Genomic DNA, 21,237 nt, shown 5'->3' with positions numbered 1-21,237 from the left:
ATATCAGAATATGTATGAAATTCTGTCTAACACTTTCATAATATTGTAAATTACTTAAAATGTTCAAACTTGTTTTGGGGATACAGACAGTAATGACATTTTACCCATATTTTATCTTTTTAAAAATATAATTTAAATACATAATGTGTCTGCATATTCTTCTACTCCTTGTGAGTATTTTAAGCGAAACATACCATTAAATGATGAAAATAGATATTTTAATGAAAAATATTGTTTAAGGATGCAAAAGATAACAAACTAAGAGAATAACCCTTATTTAGTATTAAAATTATTTTTTAAAAGTTTAATAAAATATAGTATTTCTCTTATCAGAGGTGAAAAAAATAGTCTGAAGTAGTTTATAAAAGGTAACTGAAGATTAAATACCATACTGAAGAATACCTGATACAGCACATGTGAAACAAAATTTAATTTGTAAAACAAAATTAGTTTAACTTCAACTTTTGATAGTTATTTTCTAAAAATTCTGAAATTTCTGTAAGTCTTTAGTATATGAAAAATATATGGCATTCACCAACTATTTTAGTAATGTTTAAGATGAAATGTACTAATTAAATTTTTATGATTTGTTTTTAGTGCTCTCTTTCCTGATGTCGTTAACTGTATGCAAACTGACAACTTGGAATTGAAGAAGCTGGTTTACTTATACTTGATGAACTATGCAAAAAGCCAGCCAGATATGGCTATCATGGCAGTGAACACTTTTGTTAAGGTAATCTTTTGTACTTTTTCCCCTCTATATGTAGGCAATGTAAAAGTATAACATTTTCTGATTTATCTATAAAATTATAGTTCTTTTTAGTTATTTCAGTTATTTTTTATATTCCATTTTCAATTATTTTTTATCCAATTGAAATTTAAATGGTTTGAGGCGTTATTTTATAATTAATAAATTTCAAACTTTCTTTTTCTTTTTGTAGGGAACCTCAGGTCTCACATAGTAAAAAAAAAGTTTAGAGAGCATTAAGACATTATTATCATTCATGTAGGAAACAACAATTTTTGTTGAAAAAGCAAACCTTGATTGAAGCTTGATGAAAATCCAACTGTCCATACTTTATTTTCGTACTGATTAAGCTAACAAATGCATGTATGATATCCAAATCATAAAATAGTAGGAAAGATGAGACTGTTGCAATATATTCAAAGCAATGTTCTTTTTGTCTTAATGTTGATCAGCAGTTTTAAACATTCAGCCATAAAAAAAGATTCTTCATACTAAAGTACACATTATGATCATTTTTGAAAAAGAAAAATCTTTGTTTTTTATTAAATTGTTGAATTAAGAAAGGAGAGAAATATGTGTGTGGAAGGTAATGGCCCTCTAACAGTGTTTATCCTCATTCTTTTTAATTAGAAAATTATGTGGCAAAGTTAGTGTTATGAAAACTTCGCTAAGATGAGTTGAGGAATCAATAGTATGGCATGGGGTATCAGTGGCGTACGCAAGTGAGGGGTTTAAACACCCCCCTTGAGCTCAGATAAAATGGCAAAAATAAAATTTTTAGTAGAAATTATGCGTGCTATTATTTTTTAAGACTATATATTTTTATTTGCCTTATGCCTACTTTTTTTTTCTCACGGTATTTCTCAGAATACTGAAAAAACATTTACTATAATAGGGTTGTACTTTTGAAACCAAATTCACGTGATACTGTTACGGACTGGTTCCTTTCTGTCCTGTCAGTATAGTTTTCGAAACTAGCTGTCATTCGCGAGGTCTTTACGCAATGATTCTGGAATCCTAGACGTTCTGTCGTCTTAGAGACAATTCGAGAATTTTGGAGATGCGGTGAAAAATTATATAAAAGGGGGAACGGAGTACAGTGGAGTTAGTTAGTCAGACTAAGAGTTATCTCTGCCGCTTGTCGCTAAATCTGTTTTGTTTTGTCTTAACAAAAAGTTCATTCAATCGCCGAACCCGTCGTCGCCACTATTTCGACTAGTGAAAAAATCAGCAACAATACCATTGGAGATACTGTGCTCGTTGAAGTTATTCATTCCAGCTCGAAGCTTTGAGATCCTAGCATAGCGGATATTTCTGTGCCAATATATATATATATATGTGTGTGTGTGTATTTGTTGTTCTTGGATCTTTAGGGTGTCAAAACGCAAGAGTTTAACAATTTTTAATTATTTTGAGAAACAATCACGACCTGAAATTAGTGATGTGACAGCATCTAGTACCAATGTAAGTTTTTCTGTTGTATAGAAATGTGATACTTCCGTTGAAGAAAACGTTTCTAGCATAACGAAATCTGATGAATGTGAAAGTGGTCCTCAAAGTGTTACTTCACACCCATAATTGAATTACCATTGAATTTTTTTCAGAAGATATTACATTATGTTCCTAAACTTAAAAAATCAAATCAAACTTTAACTAAACAATGTTGTCTAAATAAAAAGTCGAAATTGTCTAGCTGTCTAAATTAGGGAAATAATAGTGCTTTATTACAGACTCGAATTTCTTTTAGTTTCAGAAAATTATGAACACCCCCCTCGAAAAAATTCTGCGTACGCCGCTGTGGGGTATTGTCAAACCCTAGCTTTTGTATAAAGAAGCCATTGTCTTTTCATAGAGCCTTTTTTTTTTTTTTTTTTTTTTTTTTTTTTTTAATAGCCTTAGGACTGAGAATCTTAAAAAATAGAATTTATTTCTGTTTGCATATTAACATTACTGAGAAAAATAAATTAACAATTTTTATTGCTTGAGGAGAGAATTAATGGAACTCTGAGTCATAAATTACATTAAATATGCAATGTTTATTTTTGCATGACAAACATCTTTGGTTGCCAGTAATAAGGTCACTCTTTTCTCCTATTCTTACATTGGATGCTTTTTTTTTACAGCATTTGTGATTCTTAAGTTAGTAAGAATGTGTTTTAGGTAAAAAGAGCTTTCGATATTTACTTCTCTATATATTCTTTGGTAGAGCAACTTTTTATATTCATTTCTTACATTATTAGTGAATGTGTATTGTGAATCCTTATAATTGAAAACGGACACAATTAAAAAATAATAAAAGGCTCTGATTTCTCAGTTATTCTAATCTCTATATTTGTTTTGCAGTACAATAATTCGTGTCAAAATTTGTTTTAGGGTATTTTTATTCGTTAATGAATTACACTGCCATGTTGGGGAGAATATTTGAAAGAAGGCAGACTCAATCTAAATTTTCCCTGATAATATCAAATTCTGTGAATAGTTTAAAGTTGCCGTTACTTTTTTTAAGCATTCTATAGCATCATTGCATGCATGTGTGTGAAAAGTTTAAATAGAAAAATGTTTTTTAAATTAGCACTTTTTTTTTTTATCAGTGATCTAGAATTATGGGATGAGCTAATTTTTTGTTCCTGCATATTTGTCAAAGAAAATTGAAACACCAGTTACTAATCGAAGTAAACTTTTACTAAGATTTTATTTATTTATAACAATGTAATGTTCTTATCTTAAATATTTTTGTTAATGTCTCTGAAAATGTTTGCATATGTATTGTATGCTTGCATATTTTCTTCAATAATTCCATTCCTAACAACTTTCCTTTATTTAATGGCAGATTTTACTTTTTAATGCTGTAGCAAATTTTATACTTAATCCTTTTGTTTTTGATTTAATAAATTTGATTTATTATGATTTTTCAACATCAATATGTATAATTAATGTAAGACCCAGTAATCACACAGCACAGTTTTTAATTGCTAGCAAAATTGATCAGATTATGCTTGCCTTAAATTTTATTTGGATACTGCTTTAAATAAAATAGTTTTCTAGAGTGACAATTGTGTAAGTCTGTTTATAAAATTAAATTGATTGCACACTCATAAAAGTCACTGAATAGGCTTCCGCTTATACTATTTTAGTGGTATGCTAAGAATTGTGCAACTATCAGCACATGTTTTGCTTGTTGTACTGGCCTAGGAGATTGGAAAATATATCTAGTTTGTAATTGAGAGCTGAAAATAACATGATTTTTGTGATATTACATAGTTTTCTCGAATCTTACATTCTTTTGTGTATTTATGAAGTTTCAGTAAGGTTAAATAGAGGTTTTTGCTAGTTCCCTTACAGTAATGTTTCCACCTAAACATTGAACCCTGCTCTCTTATCTAATGTGCCTTTTTAATTATTTTCAGGATTGTGAAGATGCCAACCCCCTAATCCGTGCTTTGGCTGTTCGCACCATGGGATGTATTCGTGTGGACAAGATAACTGAGTATCTTTGTGAACCTCTCCGAAAGTGTTTGAAAGATGAAGATCCATATGTGAGGAAAACAGCTGCAGTGTCAGTTGCTAAGCTTCACGACATCAATGCCCAACTCGTAGAAGACCAAGGATTTTTGGATCAGCTCAGAGATCTTTTGTCAGATTCCAATCCTATGGTCAGCAATTTTTTTTAGCTAACCAACATTGATTGCATTAATATAATTTTAAATATAATTACTATTTTTTGCATATAAATTTTTACCTTAAGTTTTATTTCTAACAAATTAGAAGTTTGCTGTTCCAAAATGTTACAATCTATTTTTTATTTTTTCAAAACTAAATTTTGGTATAATTGTATTAATTTACCTTGACTTTCTTAGGAAAATGCTACTGAAACCTATTCCATGACATCTTTTTGACTTTAATTTTTGGCTTACTCAAAAAAATTTATTTTTGTTGTATAAGTGGAAAATTGCTACAGGTTGATTTTAATTTTTGATAAATTATTTCTGTGCACCAATGAGTTATTTTTCCTATTTTGGATTGAGTAAAATTATGACAAAAAGAGTTGTAATGCACAGGGCATGATCTAGAAGTGTGGGGGTCCTAGGCACAAAACTGTCCATGTTGTTAATTTAACTTTACTTGGTTGTTAATTTAAATGAAATTTACATGTTTAATTACAAAGTGTTTTTATTAAATTACACAAGTAAATTACGATGTATTTGTAAATTTGAACTTTATTTTCAGAACTTTAACTTTATTTTATTTATTTCAAACTATATTATTATTTATTTATTTTAATTTTTGTTAACTCATAAGTCTAATAGACAATTCTTAAAGAAAAACACAAAGGGAATTATTCAGTCACAAGTAATGCATTAATATTTTATATTGTAAATTAGTTTCAAATAGTTCTAAAACCGATATAAATTTTCACAACTGCTTTTGGTATTTATCCTTAACCTTATGTGCTTGATAAAGCTTGACAATTTGTTGAGCTTCGTTATTAAAACCTCAGCAATGTATCAGCTTCTTAATTACTTGATATTGTAGATTTATGGCTTTAAATTCTCATATTTTCACAAATCAAAAATGTTAATAAGTATTCTGTGTCAGGACACTTATTTAGCTTAAAAAATTTGAACTTTAAAAAATTTAATAAAGGAATGCAAAATCACTCTTCCAGATATTTGATGCATTATAAATGTTTTAGAAGTATGTTTGAAGAAGACATAATTTTTTAATAATTTTCACCCTAAAAATTACTGAGTTCTTATATAAGTTAAAGTATATTGAGTTTAGCTGTCTTGTAAATGTTAATCTAATGTAGAATGCTTTTGTTAGGATTATTTTGGTCAGAAAATTAAACCGTACCTTACACATCATTAAACCTTTTTGTTGAAAAACTGTAATAATTTTTTGAATAATGTAATTTTAACAAAAAATTTAAAAATATATTTTCTTAAAATTTTGAAGATTTTTTTTTATGTTCATTTTATTAAAAATAAAAAGTTTTGATAAAAATGAAATTGAAACATATTTGCATTTTTTATGTTTGATAAATATACTTTTCCTTGGTGTGACCAGATCAAAAATATTATCGCACCTTATATTTTCTTTGGATTTATAGTTAATTAGTACTTCTAAGACAATTGATCATATTTAAATTAGTTTTTATTTTTCAGAAATAGATTCCAGCAATTTTTGTATTCCATATAAAAAATTTCCCATTTATTTGTTTATCAAGTTTAATGGTCAAATATTTTTGCAAAGGTTGTTGCTAATGCTGTGGCAGCACTTTCGGAAATAAATGAAGCATCCAGTAGCGGACAGCATTTGATTGATATGAATGCACAAACGATAAACAAGCTCTTGACTGCTCTGAATGAATGCACTGAATGGGGGCAGGTGTTTATTTTGGATTCTCTTGCTAATTGTGATCCTAAAGATGAAAGAGAAGCTCAAAGGTAAAGTTTTGTTAATATTTACGTTTAATTTTCATTAATAACTTTTTTTTATTTTCACCTAAGCTTAAAATAAGAAAATTAAAATTTATTTTTTGTTCAGTGCAGGAATTCTCAAAATTTAGTAGTGGTGATTAAAACTGAAATTTTACATCTTGAAAGTAATTAAGTATCAGGAAAATATCTGAAAGTAATTAAGTACTCGAATTGAATTCAGATACTTTAATTATATGCCATAGAATTTGATTTATTTTGCAAATTTATTTGTGTTGAGAATATTAAGTAGGAAGTGTGAAAGTTGTGATATTATTTACTAAATTATAAAGCTTCAGCAAAAATTTATGCCCTACCTTTTTATTAATAGTCTAGTCATTATTTTACAAAAATTTTATGTAAGCATATTTGTCATCTTTATTATTACAACTAATTTACTGTTTTTTAGGATTGCAAATTATAAGATATGTTTTTGTTTTACTCAAAAAGAACTTATTATGCTTTTAATTAATGATTACGGAATAGAATGATATAATTGCTATACTCTGTTGCAAATTAGGAAAAAACTATTGTGGTGACAGCCTGTTTACTAGAATTGAATATTAAATCAATGCTTTGCTCTTTCACAGTTGTGATGTACAGTGCTAAAAGAAAATGAAAATTCAGAATAGCTTTTGATCTAATGATTGGATAAACAAATCTTATAATCGTGTGAAATTTTTTTCTCGATTTTCTGGAAAATTTTTCAAGATATAATGGAATACGCAGAAAAATGAATTAAACATTAAACTGTTTAAACTTAATACTATTCTCCTGCCTAAACTAATGACGCCATATTTTTAGATTGTGACTATCCTCATATTTTGAGGGTCAACAATCCAAATCCTTCAAACAAAAAGGTTTGTTTCTTCAAAAAAAGTATGTTTCTGTGTTTGGTTTCATAAATTTAGACATAGTTTGTTCTAATTGGTACATTTAAGGTTTGGTCCTTGAGCCATTACGATTGTGTCTTTGTAAGCCGAAGTCCAATCATTAGATTTAAAGTTGTTCAGGGTGTTAACCCTTTGATGCAAAGTTTTCATTAAACATATTTTTTATTATTTTGTAGTAATTTAGGCCAAAATAAGTGAGAAATATATTTTGCATTTCAATAATTTTTGGTTATGAACTAAGATATCAAACACTGCTGCCCCTTTTTTCGTTAAAGGTAAAATTTTCCAAACAATCTTCAAATTTGCAGTTATCTAGTCTAAGAGAAATAGTAATTCATCATTGAAATTTCTTTAATTTATAAAATCAATTATTCATAAATTTTTAAGTAAAAGTGAAAAAAAATTTCAATTTTGTTTTTGGATTTTATACTTTCGAATGACTTCTATTCCGAGAATGTAACAAATATTTTAGTAACAAGTAGACTGTTTTCATAATTAAAAAATACCAAAATATATTTTTACTTGTAACTAGAGCGTCAGAAAAGATTTATAAAAAGGACATTGGCTAGACTAGATGATGATATATATTGACTCACTTGCACCAAAGGGTTACAATTTCTTTACATCAAAAGGCGATTCTCTTTGCCTGCTTCTATTATCGTATTTAAAATCTTAAATAAAACTTAAAATAATTGTTTAATTATAAAATTGGAGGTCTGTATTTAAAAATTAAAGCATTATTTTTGAATGATTAAGAAAATATACTTTTGTAAAAAATAAAATTTGAAATCAGATCTTGACTTATTTGTGAACAAAGCTAATAATGTATGGTTATTAATCTTGTAATCAGATGAGTTTTATAAATTTATTATCACTTTATAAACATCTATTTTTTTAAAAAAAAGGTTTAGAAAGAGTAGCAAGAGTAATTCATAAAATTATGAGCACTTTAAAATTCCTTATTGCTTTAAATTATAATAATTATTGTTAAAAAACAATAATATTGAGATAATTACAAACTGTTATATTATGCATTTTTCTCAAGGAGATATTTTGTTAAAGGCTGTATAGAAAAGTGCATACTTTGTTTCAGTATATTTACTTTGAAACTTTTTCGAATTTTTTTCTATGAAAAAAAAATGATCAAAAAGTTATTTATAGTTCAACATTTACTTAATTCAACATGTCTGTAGACATTACAGAATTTGTATCATTTAGTAAATTGATTTTACAAATAAGTATATCTATACTTTTAAGTATTTAAATTTTTAATCAATTTTCAGAATTTAGTTTTAAATTTGTCTAAATTATAGAAAATTATCTTTTTGTTACATTTGGGAATGTCTTGTCTATGGACATAATCTACATACACAAATATTGTGATCTTTTTCAGATATGCTAAAACATTCAAATTTTGACTGGAACTCTGAGGCACAATACAAGTTTTAAGTTATTTGACGGCTTCAAATAAATTTTATTATCTTATTGCCAAATAGATATTAAATCATTAAAGTGTATATAGATATTAAATTGTTAAATATTATTAATCAAAATTTTGGCCAATTTGCTACTAGCTAGAAAAATAAAGTTGAATTTATCACTATATGGAATTAATGATAGATTTTTTTTCCTTAAAACAAAAGCAACTTAACACAAAAAAAAAAAAAAAAAAAAAAAAAATTCAAAACAATAAGTGGAAAATTGTAAATAATATCAAGTGCAAGTTGATAATGAACTTTTGATATTTAATAAAGATGAGTTCTAAAACTGATAACAAAGAATGTATCTTGTTTTAAAAAAAAAACCAGTGCCTGAATAAAAAACTGAACAATCATTTATTTTTGAGGGCTTTTTGCTAAGAAATAGCAAAAATTCACTTTGCAAATGATTTAAAATGAATCAGAAAAAATATGTAGTTTTTATTCCAATCAGATGCCTCTCAACATTAACCTCAGCTTGTTTGATCTTTGCTCTCTCTTTTTTTACAGTTGAATTTAAAATAGTTTCCCATTTTCTGTAACTCATATGGTATAAATAATGACACAAATTTAATGCTTGTTTAATAACTTTTACTTTTAACACCTTTTGTTTTGCATTAAATGCACATTTGTATAATTTGATAATGAAATAAAATTTGACCCATACGAAATTGCAGATGATACTTACCTACACCATAATCTTTTCTTACTTTGCAACCGAGTGTAGATTTAAATTTTGGTAAAAATTGTTGTTCACGCACTTGATTTTCATTGGAAAATACATATGTATCTAAGCTGTAGTCAAAAGAAATCAAGATCCATTCTTCTATAATTTAGAGTTGACATTAACAGGGCCCTCGCTGAGGACATCAAAGTGGATAGCCAGTAAATTAACCAAATATCAAAAGTATTAGAAAAATTTAAAATTTTTTAGCCAAAAGCAGAAATTGATTTTTATTTGCATAGAAATTACAAATTAAAATACAAATTTACTATCAATTTGATTTTATAAAATGCTAATTCAAATCAAGAGTCATTGCGCAGTAGAGAGGAGTACAAGAGAAATAACTGGGACAGAGGATGAAAAATGCAGATGTTTTATTGTCTTTTAGGAAATGAAGTTGGAATAGATTTGGGTTAATTTTTGATATACTCTTATACTTCTTAGACTAGAGCAGTACTATAAGAATAAACCTTGGCAACATTATGTAATTGTCACATTATAGTATATGTTATTGTCAGAAATTTTTTTTTTCTTCAACAATAAATGGATGATACTATGCATATTGCTACCGCTTAATCTGTTTTATTAGCAATAACTATAGGAAAAACTTTGTCCTGTGATATTGCTTGATCTAGCAATCGATTGTGGTAATCTGTATTTTATGGTAGTTGGTCTTATGCTTACGTAATCTCTCTTGTTGCTTACATTATTTGGACTTAATTTAATTCTAATTAGTTATGCAACATATCTTGCTGACATTACTGTTAATCGAATGAAAAATACAGGATTTGTTCAGAAAAATTCCCTTTGACTTTTTTTTATGATTGATGGGAATATATGTTTTTCTTTTTGGTAGAAAAAATCATTCGCCAAAACCCAAATTTTTTTCTGCCAAATTTACATTTTTATTGCTTTTAACGAGGTGGCGAGTGCTTAGCACTGTTCCTGCATTAATTATGCATATGAAACTGCCTTTCTGTCTAATAATAATAATAAAAAAAATTGTTACAATTATAGAGCAAAATCTGTTATTAAAAAACATATAAAAAGAAATATTAATAAAATATAAAAGACTTGCTTTTATAACATTTTCTAAATATGTGATGCAAGAATAGAATATTGGGAATAAGATCGCTGACTCGCTGGCAAAACTTGGCACAAATGAACCTCTGCCGGAGAGTTTGGCACTCACATCCTCGGAAATTCACTCCATTAGAAAGAAAGGTGTTCAGCTAGTCTGGAATACTCCCCCAGTACATATCTGGCTCTCTGGGGTTAATCCGGGTTGTGCTTTGACCTTCAGAGGTGAAAGGGGCAATCAGACTGCGTTCACTAGATTCATCAGTGGTCACATAAAGTGCATGAGGTATGAGCAGCAGCAAAAGGTCTATCTTACTGCAACAAATGTTTCTCCAGTTCAGCCATCCCGGCCCACCTCCTTAGCTGTGTGGATTTTGAAATGGAGGATTTTCTGCGTGACCCGGTCTTATTTTTTGATTTCCTGAGGGTGAATGGACTCATGGACCTGGTCTAGCTCCGCTAGACTAGTGGGGATGAGAAACAACAACAACAACAGAATAGAATATTTTACAGCAATTGGAATTTGATATGATCATATCAATGTCATTGAATCAAATTTCCTTTTAACGATTAAACATTTCTTCTTTAAATTGTATTCCAAAGCATTAGTAAAGGATTTTATTTATATAGCATTTTTATTAAATTTCTGTTGTAATAATTTCATTTTAAATGTTCTAAATGCATTTTGCAAAGATTATCCTATTTTTGTCTCCTTAAAACTATAAATTTGCATTATTTTATTTTCAGCATTGCTGAGAGAGTCACTCCTCGCTTGGCACATGCCAATGCCGCTGTGGTCTTGTCGGCTGTTAAGGTACATGTTTTTTTTTTTACTTGTGTTGTTTTGCGATTTCTTACTCTGAGCGTATAATTTTAAATATGTTCAAAGATATAACCCAAAGACGATGCTGGTGCATTTGCACTCTTCACCATAATCTAGATTGGTGGTTGCAAATTGCCCTACCATATATTAACTTTTCGGAATCAGAAACCAGAAGCGTTTATGTGGATTCTAAACCATTAAGATATAATCACTCAGTTTTTGCACATGGGGAATTAAATCTCAACTGAAGCTATGTAAGACATTCCTATGCTGATTTCGCAGTCTGTTTTTAAATTTCAATTTTCTTCATTATTAATAGCTACCTATTTTACAATTTTGCTCATTTTTATTTAATCATTTTCTTCTGTTAAAATTTTAATTCTTGCTATTTTTGTAATTTTATTAATTATTTATAATTATTTGTAGGTTTTGATGAAACTGATGGAAATGATGAGTCCTGATTCAGAATTTGTTACTACTCTAACTAAAAAGTTAGCCCCTCCGTTGGTAACCCTTTTGTCTAGCGAACCTGAAGTGCAGTATGTTGCGCTTAGAAATATTAACCTAATCGTTCAGAAAAGGTAATTTTTTGTTTTCATCTTTAATTTTGTATTGATAATTAGGATAATTTATAATAGTTAAATTTTAATTGTGTGTGATGCAAACTTTATGAATAACAAGTTTTTTTTAAAATTTTATTTCTAGTTTTGTAATTTAAAGAGTTAAAATCTTTTTTGAGAGGGCGAAATTTTATTTATATTTTATTGTAATCTATATAATTAGCTTCAACTATATTTGTCAGTCACCATTGTATCCAAATTCAGTTAAAATAATCCTAAATCAAAATTCCGTTAAAAATTAGAAGTGTTGATAATTTACATTTTATATATAAATATTTAATTCTTTTATAAAATATTACTTAAGACTTTAATATTTCAAATGATTGCAATCACTCAATATCTTTAAAATTGAAACTTGAGCAGATGCGAGTTTGAAAGTCAGTTAAAATTCCCCCTGATCCATACTTGAGAAAACTTCGCCAAATTCTTTTATTGGGAGAGGAAGAATATAACACTTGTGACTTGCCATAAGAGAAGCTTCTTTGATGAGCAACCTTTTTACTTTGATTATGACCTAATGTTACAGTTAAATTGCAGAAACAGTCTATGATCATACAACGATCGAAGGGGTGTAAAAAATATGACATGAGGATCACATTTCAGTTACAGGGTGTAAAGTATGTCATATTTTTATTTATAACTAATTCTGCATTATTCATTAAATTAAATTCTGCATTTAATTATAGTTTATTACTTTCATTTTTAAGTGTATTTTTGTTGCCATGTTTTACTTTTGGTTGCAAATATTAAAAGTATTTTTTCCCTTTCACCTTAGACCTGATATCTTGAAGCATGAAATGAAAGTGTTTTTTGTCAAGTACAATGATCCTATTTATGTGAAATTAGAAAAGTTAGACATTATGATTAGGCTGGCATCTCAAGCAAACATAGCACAAGTGTTAGCTGAGTTGAAAGAGTAAGTTATTTTTAAAATTTTTGTTTATTTTGCATATGTATTGTTTTGCATATTCTTTAAATATGTGTTATATTTTATTGCAGTGGTATGCCCAGGATTCATTCAAATAGATTTTTATTCTCTACTCTATAGCATGCAATATATATTGATTGCATATATATTGCACATAAACAAATGGCACCTTAATTCTAAACTTTGATAATTAACTTTCAAAATAACTTATCTCTTTTAGGAACAACTACAGTAAGGAAAAGTTACTTTTGTCCATTTCAAGATAATTTTCCAGAATTTTTATATTTTTTGTTAAATTTTGATTTGAAGGGCAGATTTCCGAGGAAAAGTATCCAATGATTATTAAAGGTTTTAAAGTTAATAATTCTTTTATTATTCTAAGAAATATAATATATATTTAAGCATAACTTATCTAATTAATATTTACTCACTATTCACAAAGTTAAAAAAATTATTTGCTCCTTTTATGTCCTTTCTGCATTAATACATTTAAATACAGTTAGACATCCACAATAAATATATGAATTAGTAATATAGTATCTCACATTTCTATGATACTTTCATGTGCTGATAAAGAAAAAATAATTGCAATTACACAAATGCATTCCTAAAGAAATAAGGGAACTCAATACCCTATCATCTACATATTTTTCTCTTTTGTACACATAGATATAAAAGCATGTATGAAAACTTTCAATTGTTTTGTTACTTTTGAAATTTTTTTTTAAATATGGGAAAAATCATATTAAACATTACTTTTCAATTTTTTAGTTATAACTCAATCTTTTTTTTAAAAATCAATTTATTATAATTGTTATTGTTAATTTGTTGATTTTGGCATTTAATTTGAATTGTTGTCTCTGGTGACTGGTTGATTTATATTGTTGGCTCTGTTGATTTTAAAACCATTTTTAACTTAGTTTTTGAGCATTATTGTTTATTTTAGTAACATTTCTAGTTGTAGCTGTTTCTCTGTTTCAAAGGTTTTGTTTTAATCAATAGAGTTTTGTAATTTTTTTTAAAGTTTATGGAATTACATGATTGTTTAGACTGTTTTACTTGCTACTTACTGAAATTTCTTCTAAATTTAAATTGACTATCAGATACAGGATACATTTAATATCTTCACCTTAGTAAATATGTATCAATGTAGCTTAAATTTAAAATCGAACATTTTTCAGCAATTTTTAACAATGACTTCTTAGAAAATTGGAATCATGTTTCTGTATTAATTCATCTTCTCCTCAAATTGTTTTTTTTTTTTTTTAAGTGTGAGTTTAAGAAGCATTAAGATATTTTTGCAGAATGCACAAAATTGCAATAAGTTTTTGACATAAGGTGTAAATTGATAATTTTATAATCATAACATTAAATTTAAATTAATTTTTCTATCTTTTTTTGTTTTTATCAAAAATTTGATATTTTTTATTGCATTACAGAATTATTTTAATACAATGTTACAGAGTGCATGACTAGTTTCCTATTTCCTTTTATAGACTTTAATGGACGCCCGGTGGCTGAGCGGTAGCGCTTCACGCTGTCGTGCCACAGGTCTCTGGTTCGATCCTCGGGCCAGGCAAGGTTGTCTCAGCCTTTCATCCCTTCAGTGGGTCGATGAATGAGTACCAAGCATGCTTGGGAACTTAACACTGGGGGTTCTGCGTTCGGCTGACCACCTGACCGGAACATCTGATCCTGCGCCCTAGAGCCCAAGGTCAAGAAAACTGAGATGGGCACAGTAGGCCTTGGCCCTTTAGGGCTGTCGCGCCGCTGAGTTTAGTTTTAGACTTTAAGTACTAAGAAATATTTCATACAAAAACATACTGTACTAACCTATTGGCCTTACAAAATTTGAAATAATTATTGTGCAATTTATTTAGGTATGCTACTGAGGTAGATGTAGATTTTGTTCGCAAAGCTGTTCGTGCTATAGGTAGATGTGCTATAAAAGTAGAACCTTCTGCTGAGCGTTGTGTTAGTACATTGCTTGATCTAATTCAAACTAAAGTCAATTACGTTGTGCAAGAGGCTATTGTTGTTATAAAGGTTTGTTTTATCATTAATTTTCATAAAAACAAAATATTTATTGCTATATAATCCTCTTTCTTATAAAATACAAATTTTTTATTTTAGGATATCTTTAGAAAATATCCAAATAAATATGAGAGCATTATTTCTACTCTATGTGAAAATTTAGACACTCTGGATGAACCTGAAGCTAGGTAATTTCAAACTGTTTTGTTAAATGTGTTAAGAATTCAGTTACATTTAATTGGCATTTTTTTGCTTTTATTAATACATTTTCTTCTGAAACTTAAATTATATCGTGTTATCCTAGTTTACATGTATAATTTTTTGGGAATTAAGTTTGTTTTTAGTACCCTTCAAGAGCTTGCAATTTGTTAAATCTTAGTCTGTCTATTTTAGTAATTATTTCTTTACTAAATCTATGTCCAAAAGTCATTGTTTAATGTAAAAATTATCTATATTTAGTCATATTCAAACCAAAAATACCTGAAAAATAATTGACAAGTCTCTGTGCAGTTAATTTTCATTTACGAGAAAATTTTTAATTGGAAATTTTAATAACATTCTAGTTATTTTCTATAAAATAAAGTCGTTCTCTTTTTATAAGTATTTTTCAGTCAGTAATCTTTTTAATTTGTCATTTTTGAAGAAAATTGCAATTGGAGGGGGGGGGGGAGAAATAGTTTTTGGAATTACTTGAAACAAATGAAAATTGAAGAATAGCAGATTATGTAACTCACCCCATCTTTTTAAGAGAAGGGAGAATTGAATTTCTGCATGCAGATGAAGAGATTTTGTACAGTGTAAAGGATGACAATAAAGGTCAGGAAAGTGAGAGCGATTTCAAAACTGAACATGTAAAGCCACATTTTTGGTAATAGATTTTTCAGAAAAAGCATTGATTAAAATGCCAAAATTATTTAATACCATTTAAAGAGATTTTCAAATTGGAGAAAGGTTGTGTGGCTCTACTTTTAGCTCACTCTTAAAATGTTAACATTTTCATTTAATACTGTATATGGGCAATTCCATGAAAAAGGGGAAAATCATTGGAAAATTCAAATAAGAATAATGTTATAATTTTGAATGTTTTCTGAATCAGAAAGGTTTGAAGTTTGATAATTTATAATTATTTTTTCTGAGAATTTAGTTTTTTAGTGTGGGTAACCCATTGAACATTGGCATTTACTTGTTCTGATTTGGGTGAAGAACATGGTTAGTTTTTGAAAATCAGTAAGTTAACATTATTTTAATTTCAAAATGTTCCAAAGAATAAATATTGTTTATTACACTTAATAGAAATATTGTGCAGTGTTAAAATAATTTTTTGTTGTTAAATTCACTTAATTATATAAATTTCAGCTAAATATTAATGCATGTAACGTAAGTTACCGAAAACTAGAAAAAGTTTTTGTGTGTAAAAAAGAACAAGTGATACAAAAGTAAGAATAATATTTTTTCTTCCTTAGAGGCTAACACTGAATAAGCAGCAATAGTTTTCTTTTCAAATATTACTTATTTATTGTTTTGTGCCCCATTCAATATGTGTAACGTAAGTTACTGACATGCATGCAATGTAAGTTACCAATGTGAAATGAGTTTATTCCTCTTGAAAATTGGCATATAAACTAAATACGATGTATCCAGTTACAATACCAAAGTTTAAATAAATTATCACTGCCTTAAGATATTAATTTTAATGAAACTCTTTGCTTTAAGTTATTAATTTGGATGTTGGCATTCATATGTTTTCAAAGTTGAACGAAATCTTTCGACAGGCACCGGGAGTTAAGGATGTAGTTATAGTTAGACATGCTAATGGTAGCAAAAAGAAAGTACAAGCACGGCATCTTCATCATTCAGTTCGAGAAATGCACCAAATGTTTATGGAAGAAAATCCAGAATGCAAAATTGGAAAAACTAAATTCTTTGAGCTCCGTCCAAAGCATGTCTTGCTTAGTAGCAAACTTCCAGGCAATGTTTGTGTTTGTAAGCATCATGAAAAGTTCGGATTGACAAAGGAAGCCTTCAGCAAAATTTGTAATGTTCCATCTTACGAAATTCTTTAGAAATTTATTTTATGTTTAGAAAAAACAGCAGATCCACCATTTACGAGTACAAGAAGGCATACCAGAAGAGCTTTTTTTAGTGAAGGATGTTGAAAAAGAAAATGATGAATCCAAGATAAATGCTGGAGGTTGATATATGGTTAGATAGGAGGACATGTTATATCCTGGTGTGGTAATGTCTGTTGCAGAGAAAGAATTTAAAGTCAATGTAATGGCTGCTGTGGGAATCTATTGTAAATGGCCAGAAAAAAAGAGATGAAATATTCTACCAGAAAGAAAGCATGGTGAAAAGAATTGAGCCCCCTGTATTAGTTAATAACAGAGGACTTAATAAGTTTGCAGTTATGTGTAAATCAAAAGTATCTGAATTTACTTCATGTACACTTTTTCTCCCTTGTACTATACTGTTTAAATGACTTAATTTGCATTTGTACATTCTTTGATAAAAGTTTGATACAAAGGGAATTTCGTAACGTAAGTTACTGTAACGTAAGTTACCCACTTAAAAAATTATATTTAAATTAACTTTTGAAATAAAATTTTAAATCTAGGCATAAGAAATATTTAAACATGTCAGAAAAATGATACATATAATCTTAATCATGAAACTTTTGTATAAGAACAGAATTTTGCCTTCAAGTATATTGCAAATTTATGCCATTCCTTTTTCGGTAACGTAAGTTACCACACTAATTTTAGGCTTTTACACTGTTTAAATTGAAAAATAATAATTATTTTAATTAGATTCCTTTTGGTTTTGATTGTAATTTTCAGAAATCACTCTATTTTAATATGTGTATTATTATTTGCTTGCTTCTAAGTTCTCAATGCAATAAAGTTTATGTGAATGTAACGTAAGTTACCGTGGAATAGCCCATATCACAAAATGCAAGGCAATGTCAAATCACAAATTTTTCAAACAAAATAAGCATAATTACTTACTAGTACATACTCTCAAAATTATTCATTTGCCTTCACTATTGAGCAGATTATTTAGCTAATAAAAATTAATAGTTTTTATAAATTTATATTATGTATTTCATCTTTAATTAAGAACCATAATTATGTAATTTTGAACTTATCACTCTAAAGTTTTGCAAAGTGTTAACTCATATACTATATATTGAATTTTTTCAACTGGAACTATTTATTATATTATAATTAAATATAAATTTTCATCAAAAACCATGTTTTTTTTTTTGTATCATATGTGAAATTAATAATTATGTTCTGCTTTCAAAAGAATGACTTGAAATTTTTATGTTCTACCTTTGATTTTATGATAAGAGCACAATTTATGTGATATTTCCCCCCCCTCGTATTTGGCTAGTTTTCAGTGTGTAGAGCTATCCTGATCTGTGAAATAATATTGGAATGTATTAATTTGAGCTGTATGACCATGTGCAATTCAAATGAATTCTTATTGATTTAAAATTACCTAAATTAGTTGTAAGTGTATGAATAAGCAATATAAGGAAAAATTTTGAGATCAAGAAAAAGAGGGAACATCAAAAAGTTTTATTTTATGAAAATCTCTTTTTTAGTTATTAAATCTAAATAGGAGTCTCATTACCTATAGTGTTTGGTATTAAGTAATGTCACACCTAAATAATTTAATATTTGCATTTTATGTTTTAGAGCATCCATGATTTGGATTATTGGAGAATATGCTGAAAGAATTGATAATGCTGATGAGCTCTTGGAGAGCTTTTTGGAAGGTTTTCATGATGAAAATACTCAGGTACTGAATATTTCCAAGTTTTTCTGAGAAAAGAAGTTTTAGATGAAAAGTTTTAAATAGAATTTTATTTCTATTTTAAAAATAAAACTTTACCATATCAAGTAATCTATTTTTCCATATGCTTAGTACAATTGCCTTTTCAACACAGTTGATTAAAACTGTGAAACTTAAAATGACTTTGATAAACTATAAATAGGTAAAATTAAAAGAAACCTGTCCTTTTTACTCAAAGCTTTACTTGGGGCAAACAGAGGATGGTAATAATTCTATGTTAAATAGTGTGCAAAGTGAATGAAATAATTTTACTATAACTTGAATTCACCCAAAGGACATCACTAGAATTGTCCCTAAATCTTAAACAAATGTTGTCATGCACATAGACGTCTAACTTGTTTCTTGAAATATTCACACATTCCATGGCAAGGAATTGTGAAATATGAAGTATATTTACTTGGGCATTTACACTGAATAAGACTGCCGTTCCTCCGATTGTCATTGATAGAAAAAGAGGACCCATTATATTTCATCAATCAGTTTATCATACTTCCCCGACAGCTATCAGAGGTCCTGAAACCTCATTCAATGTGAATGTCGTAATCCCAGATAAAGAGAAAGGAGAAAGCTTTATTCTGATTGGCATAAAGCAATCACGTGCACACGCAAGATTGTGTGTATTAAATTTTTGTGACTTTCAGTAAGTAATTTATAATGAAAATGTAGTTTTATGTAGTAATTTTATTACAATCATAGCAATAGCTGCATACAATTTCCTGAGTCTCCAAAGAGTGAAAGTCAGTAGTTGCTATGACGTTTGATGTGTTATCTCATTCTTTGTCAAGCAATTAAATAATTCGATACTATGCAAACATTTTCACTATACATAAATTATTTTATTATCACTAAAAGTTGAGAATTCTCTTTATTTTCTTTTATATTGTTTTCAGATTAAAGTGATTATTGTAATTGCATGTTCTATTAAATTTTTACTTATACCTCCTTCTAAGGAGAAAGTGTTGCATACATAAATATTGTTTTAAATGGAGTGTTTTTAAAATTAAATGATGTTGAATATTTATAACTGTTTATGCAGGTAATATATTTTCCTAGCTGTAATATAATGACTCTTCTGTGATGATATTTTAAATAGAATAAGTTGAACAATATGGTTTTGCAAAAATTTTTTATTAGATTTTTTAAAAGATTTATTGCTATAAAAAATATTTACTGCATATAAACTAAAAGTACCTTAACATTTTAGTTACAAATTTACGTATTAGTAGTTTTCCAAAATTTTAACTAAAAATATGAATCATACTTTCATAGTGAATCTGAAGATTTTATGTAAATATCTCCAAGGTTTTTCATATCTAACAATAAATATGCATGAAAAATATATATTTTCTTTATCCAGCAACAAAATATGATATGAAATAAGTTAGTGATTATTTAGTCTACAATTTTTTTTCTTTCTGCCACTTTTTATGTTCAGGATAAATAGAATGGACATTTCGTTCACAAGAAGACTACCACGAATCTCCTAAGGCTATAATTTATAAAAGGCTATTACCCTGGTGGTTAGGATAATGAAGTAATTGCATTGAAAAATAACTTATAAAATAAAGTATGTTACTGTAATATAGGAGTGCACAACCTTTTTGAGTGAAGGGCCACTTGCACAGCAGGTTGGCTAACGAAGGGCCGCACATGTATTTAGACATGTTAATGACAAATGTAATAATGTTTATTTAAACATTATAGTTCCATTTTTTTATCAATAAAAAAGACTTGCTATTGCTATCATATGAACAATAGATTTATCAAAATAAATAAGCATTGAAGAAAAGAAAATTTTTTTTTTATCATATCATGCAATATGAAAACTCATTTTAGAATTAAATTCTAATAAATTAAAAAAAACTGCAATTCCCACTGAAGGAAAGTAGGAAAAAGTTTAGTCGTAATTAAGTAATATAAATTCAAATTAAATATTTTAATTGAAGAAAATTTATAGGTTTTAAACAAAAGCCTAAAATAAAAACAAAACAGAGATAGTTCAAAATAAAATTCAATGCTTATTTTGTAATGTACTTTATTATTTTATTTTATTAATTATTAGATTTTTTATATCGTAAACATTTTCCTTTTTTTTACCGAAAAAGTTCACTTAAACAACAAAAAATTGAAATCTAAACTACAAACAGTGAGTAGTTTAAAAATTCACATTTTCCGCCATTTTATGAATTTCTCAAGTTACAATAACATTGCATTTAAATTAAGGAGGGATGTAACGAGTATTTGGCAGAATATTTTTTAGAAATGTATTTTTCTAAGTTTTTTTTATTACTGAATTTGTATAGACATTACTTATATAGAAAAGTGTGATTTTCAGTATTAAAGTTTTGTTTCAGGAACTGAGAAAAATTTGTTTTTTCTGTTTTTCTTTTTTTAGGCATTCTTATTATGACTGAGCATTTTTTAAAAAATAAAGTTACAAATAAAATTTATTTTATAGCAATTTTTTTTCTTCTAAAATTATGGCAATGAAAAAAATTTAAATTGAGATTTTCGGCATAAGATTTTCACTTAACTACATTTTTGAACTACATAAAGAACATTTTTTCTATCTTT

The 21,237-nt window shown here is 27.7% G+C and overlaps 1 protein-coding gene across 3 annotated transcripts in view; it reads left to right on the top strand.

Annotated features, from left to right (window-relative positions):
- AP-1-2beta (adaptor protein complex 1/2, beta subunit) overlaps positions 1-21,237 on the top strand; it is a 43,303-nt gene that overhangs the window by 7,282 nt on the left and 14,784 nt on the right. For all 3 annotated transcript variants that reach the window (XM_016051896.3, XM_016051897.4, XM_016051898.4), the window contains exons 4-12: positions 598-733; positions 4,156-4,401; positions 6,002-6,195; positions 11,148-11,214; positions 11,650-11,804; positions 12,619-12,759; positions 14,652-14,817; positions 14,905-14,993; positions 18,507-18,609. In XM_016051896.3, the coding sequence (XP_015907382.1) occupies positions 598-733; positions 4,156-4,401; positions 6,002-6,195; positions 11,148-11,214; positions 11,650-11,804; positions 12,619-12,759; positions 14,652-14,817; positions 14,905-14,993; positions 18,507-18,609 (1,297 nt within the window). The remainder of the gene's footprint in view (positions 1-597; positions 734-4,155; positions 4,402-6,001; positions 6,196-11,147; positions 11,215-11,649; positions 11,805-12,618; positions 12,760-14,651; positions 14,818-14,904; positions 14,994-18,506; positions 18,610-21,237) is intronic.

The sequence above is a fragment of the Parasteatoda tepidariorum genome, chromosome 7 (genome assembly GCF_982258835.1).
Source record: "Parasteatoda tepidariorum strain Cologne lab strain chromosome 7, Ptep-v5.0, whole genome shotgun sequence".
NCBI classification, from domain to species: domain Eukaryota; kingdom Metazoa; phylum Arthropoda; class Arachnida; order Araneae; family Theridiidae; genus Parasteatoda; species Parasteatoda tepidariorum.
The sequence above is the reverse complement of the archived record's forward strand: the minus strand, read 5'-3'. Positions and strand labels throughout refer to the sequence as shown.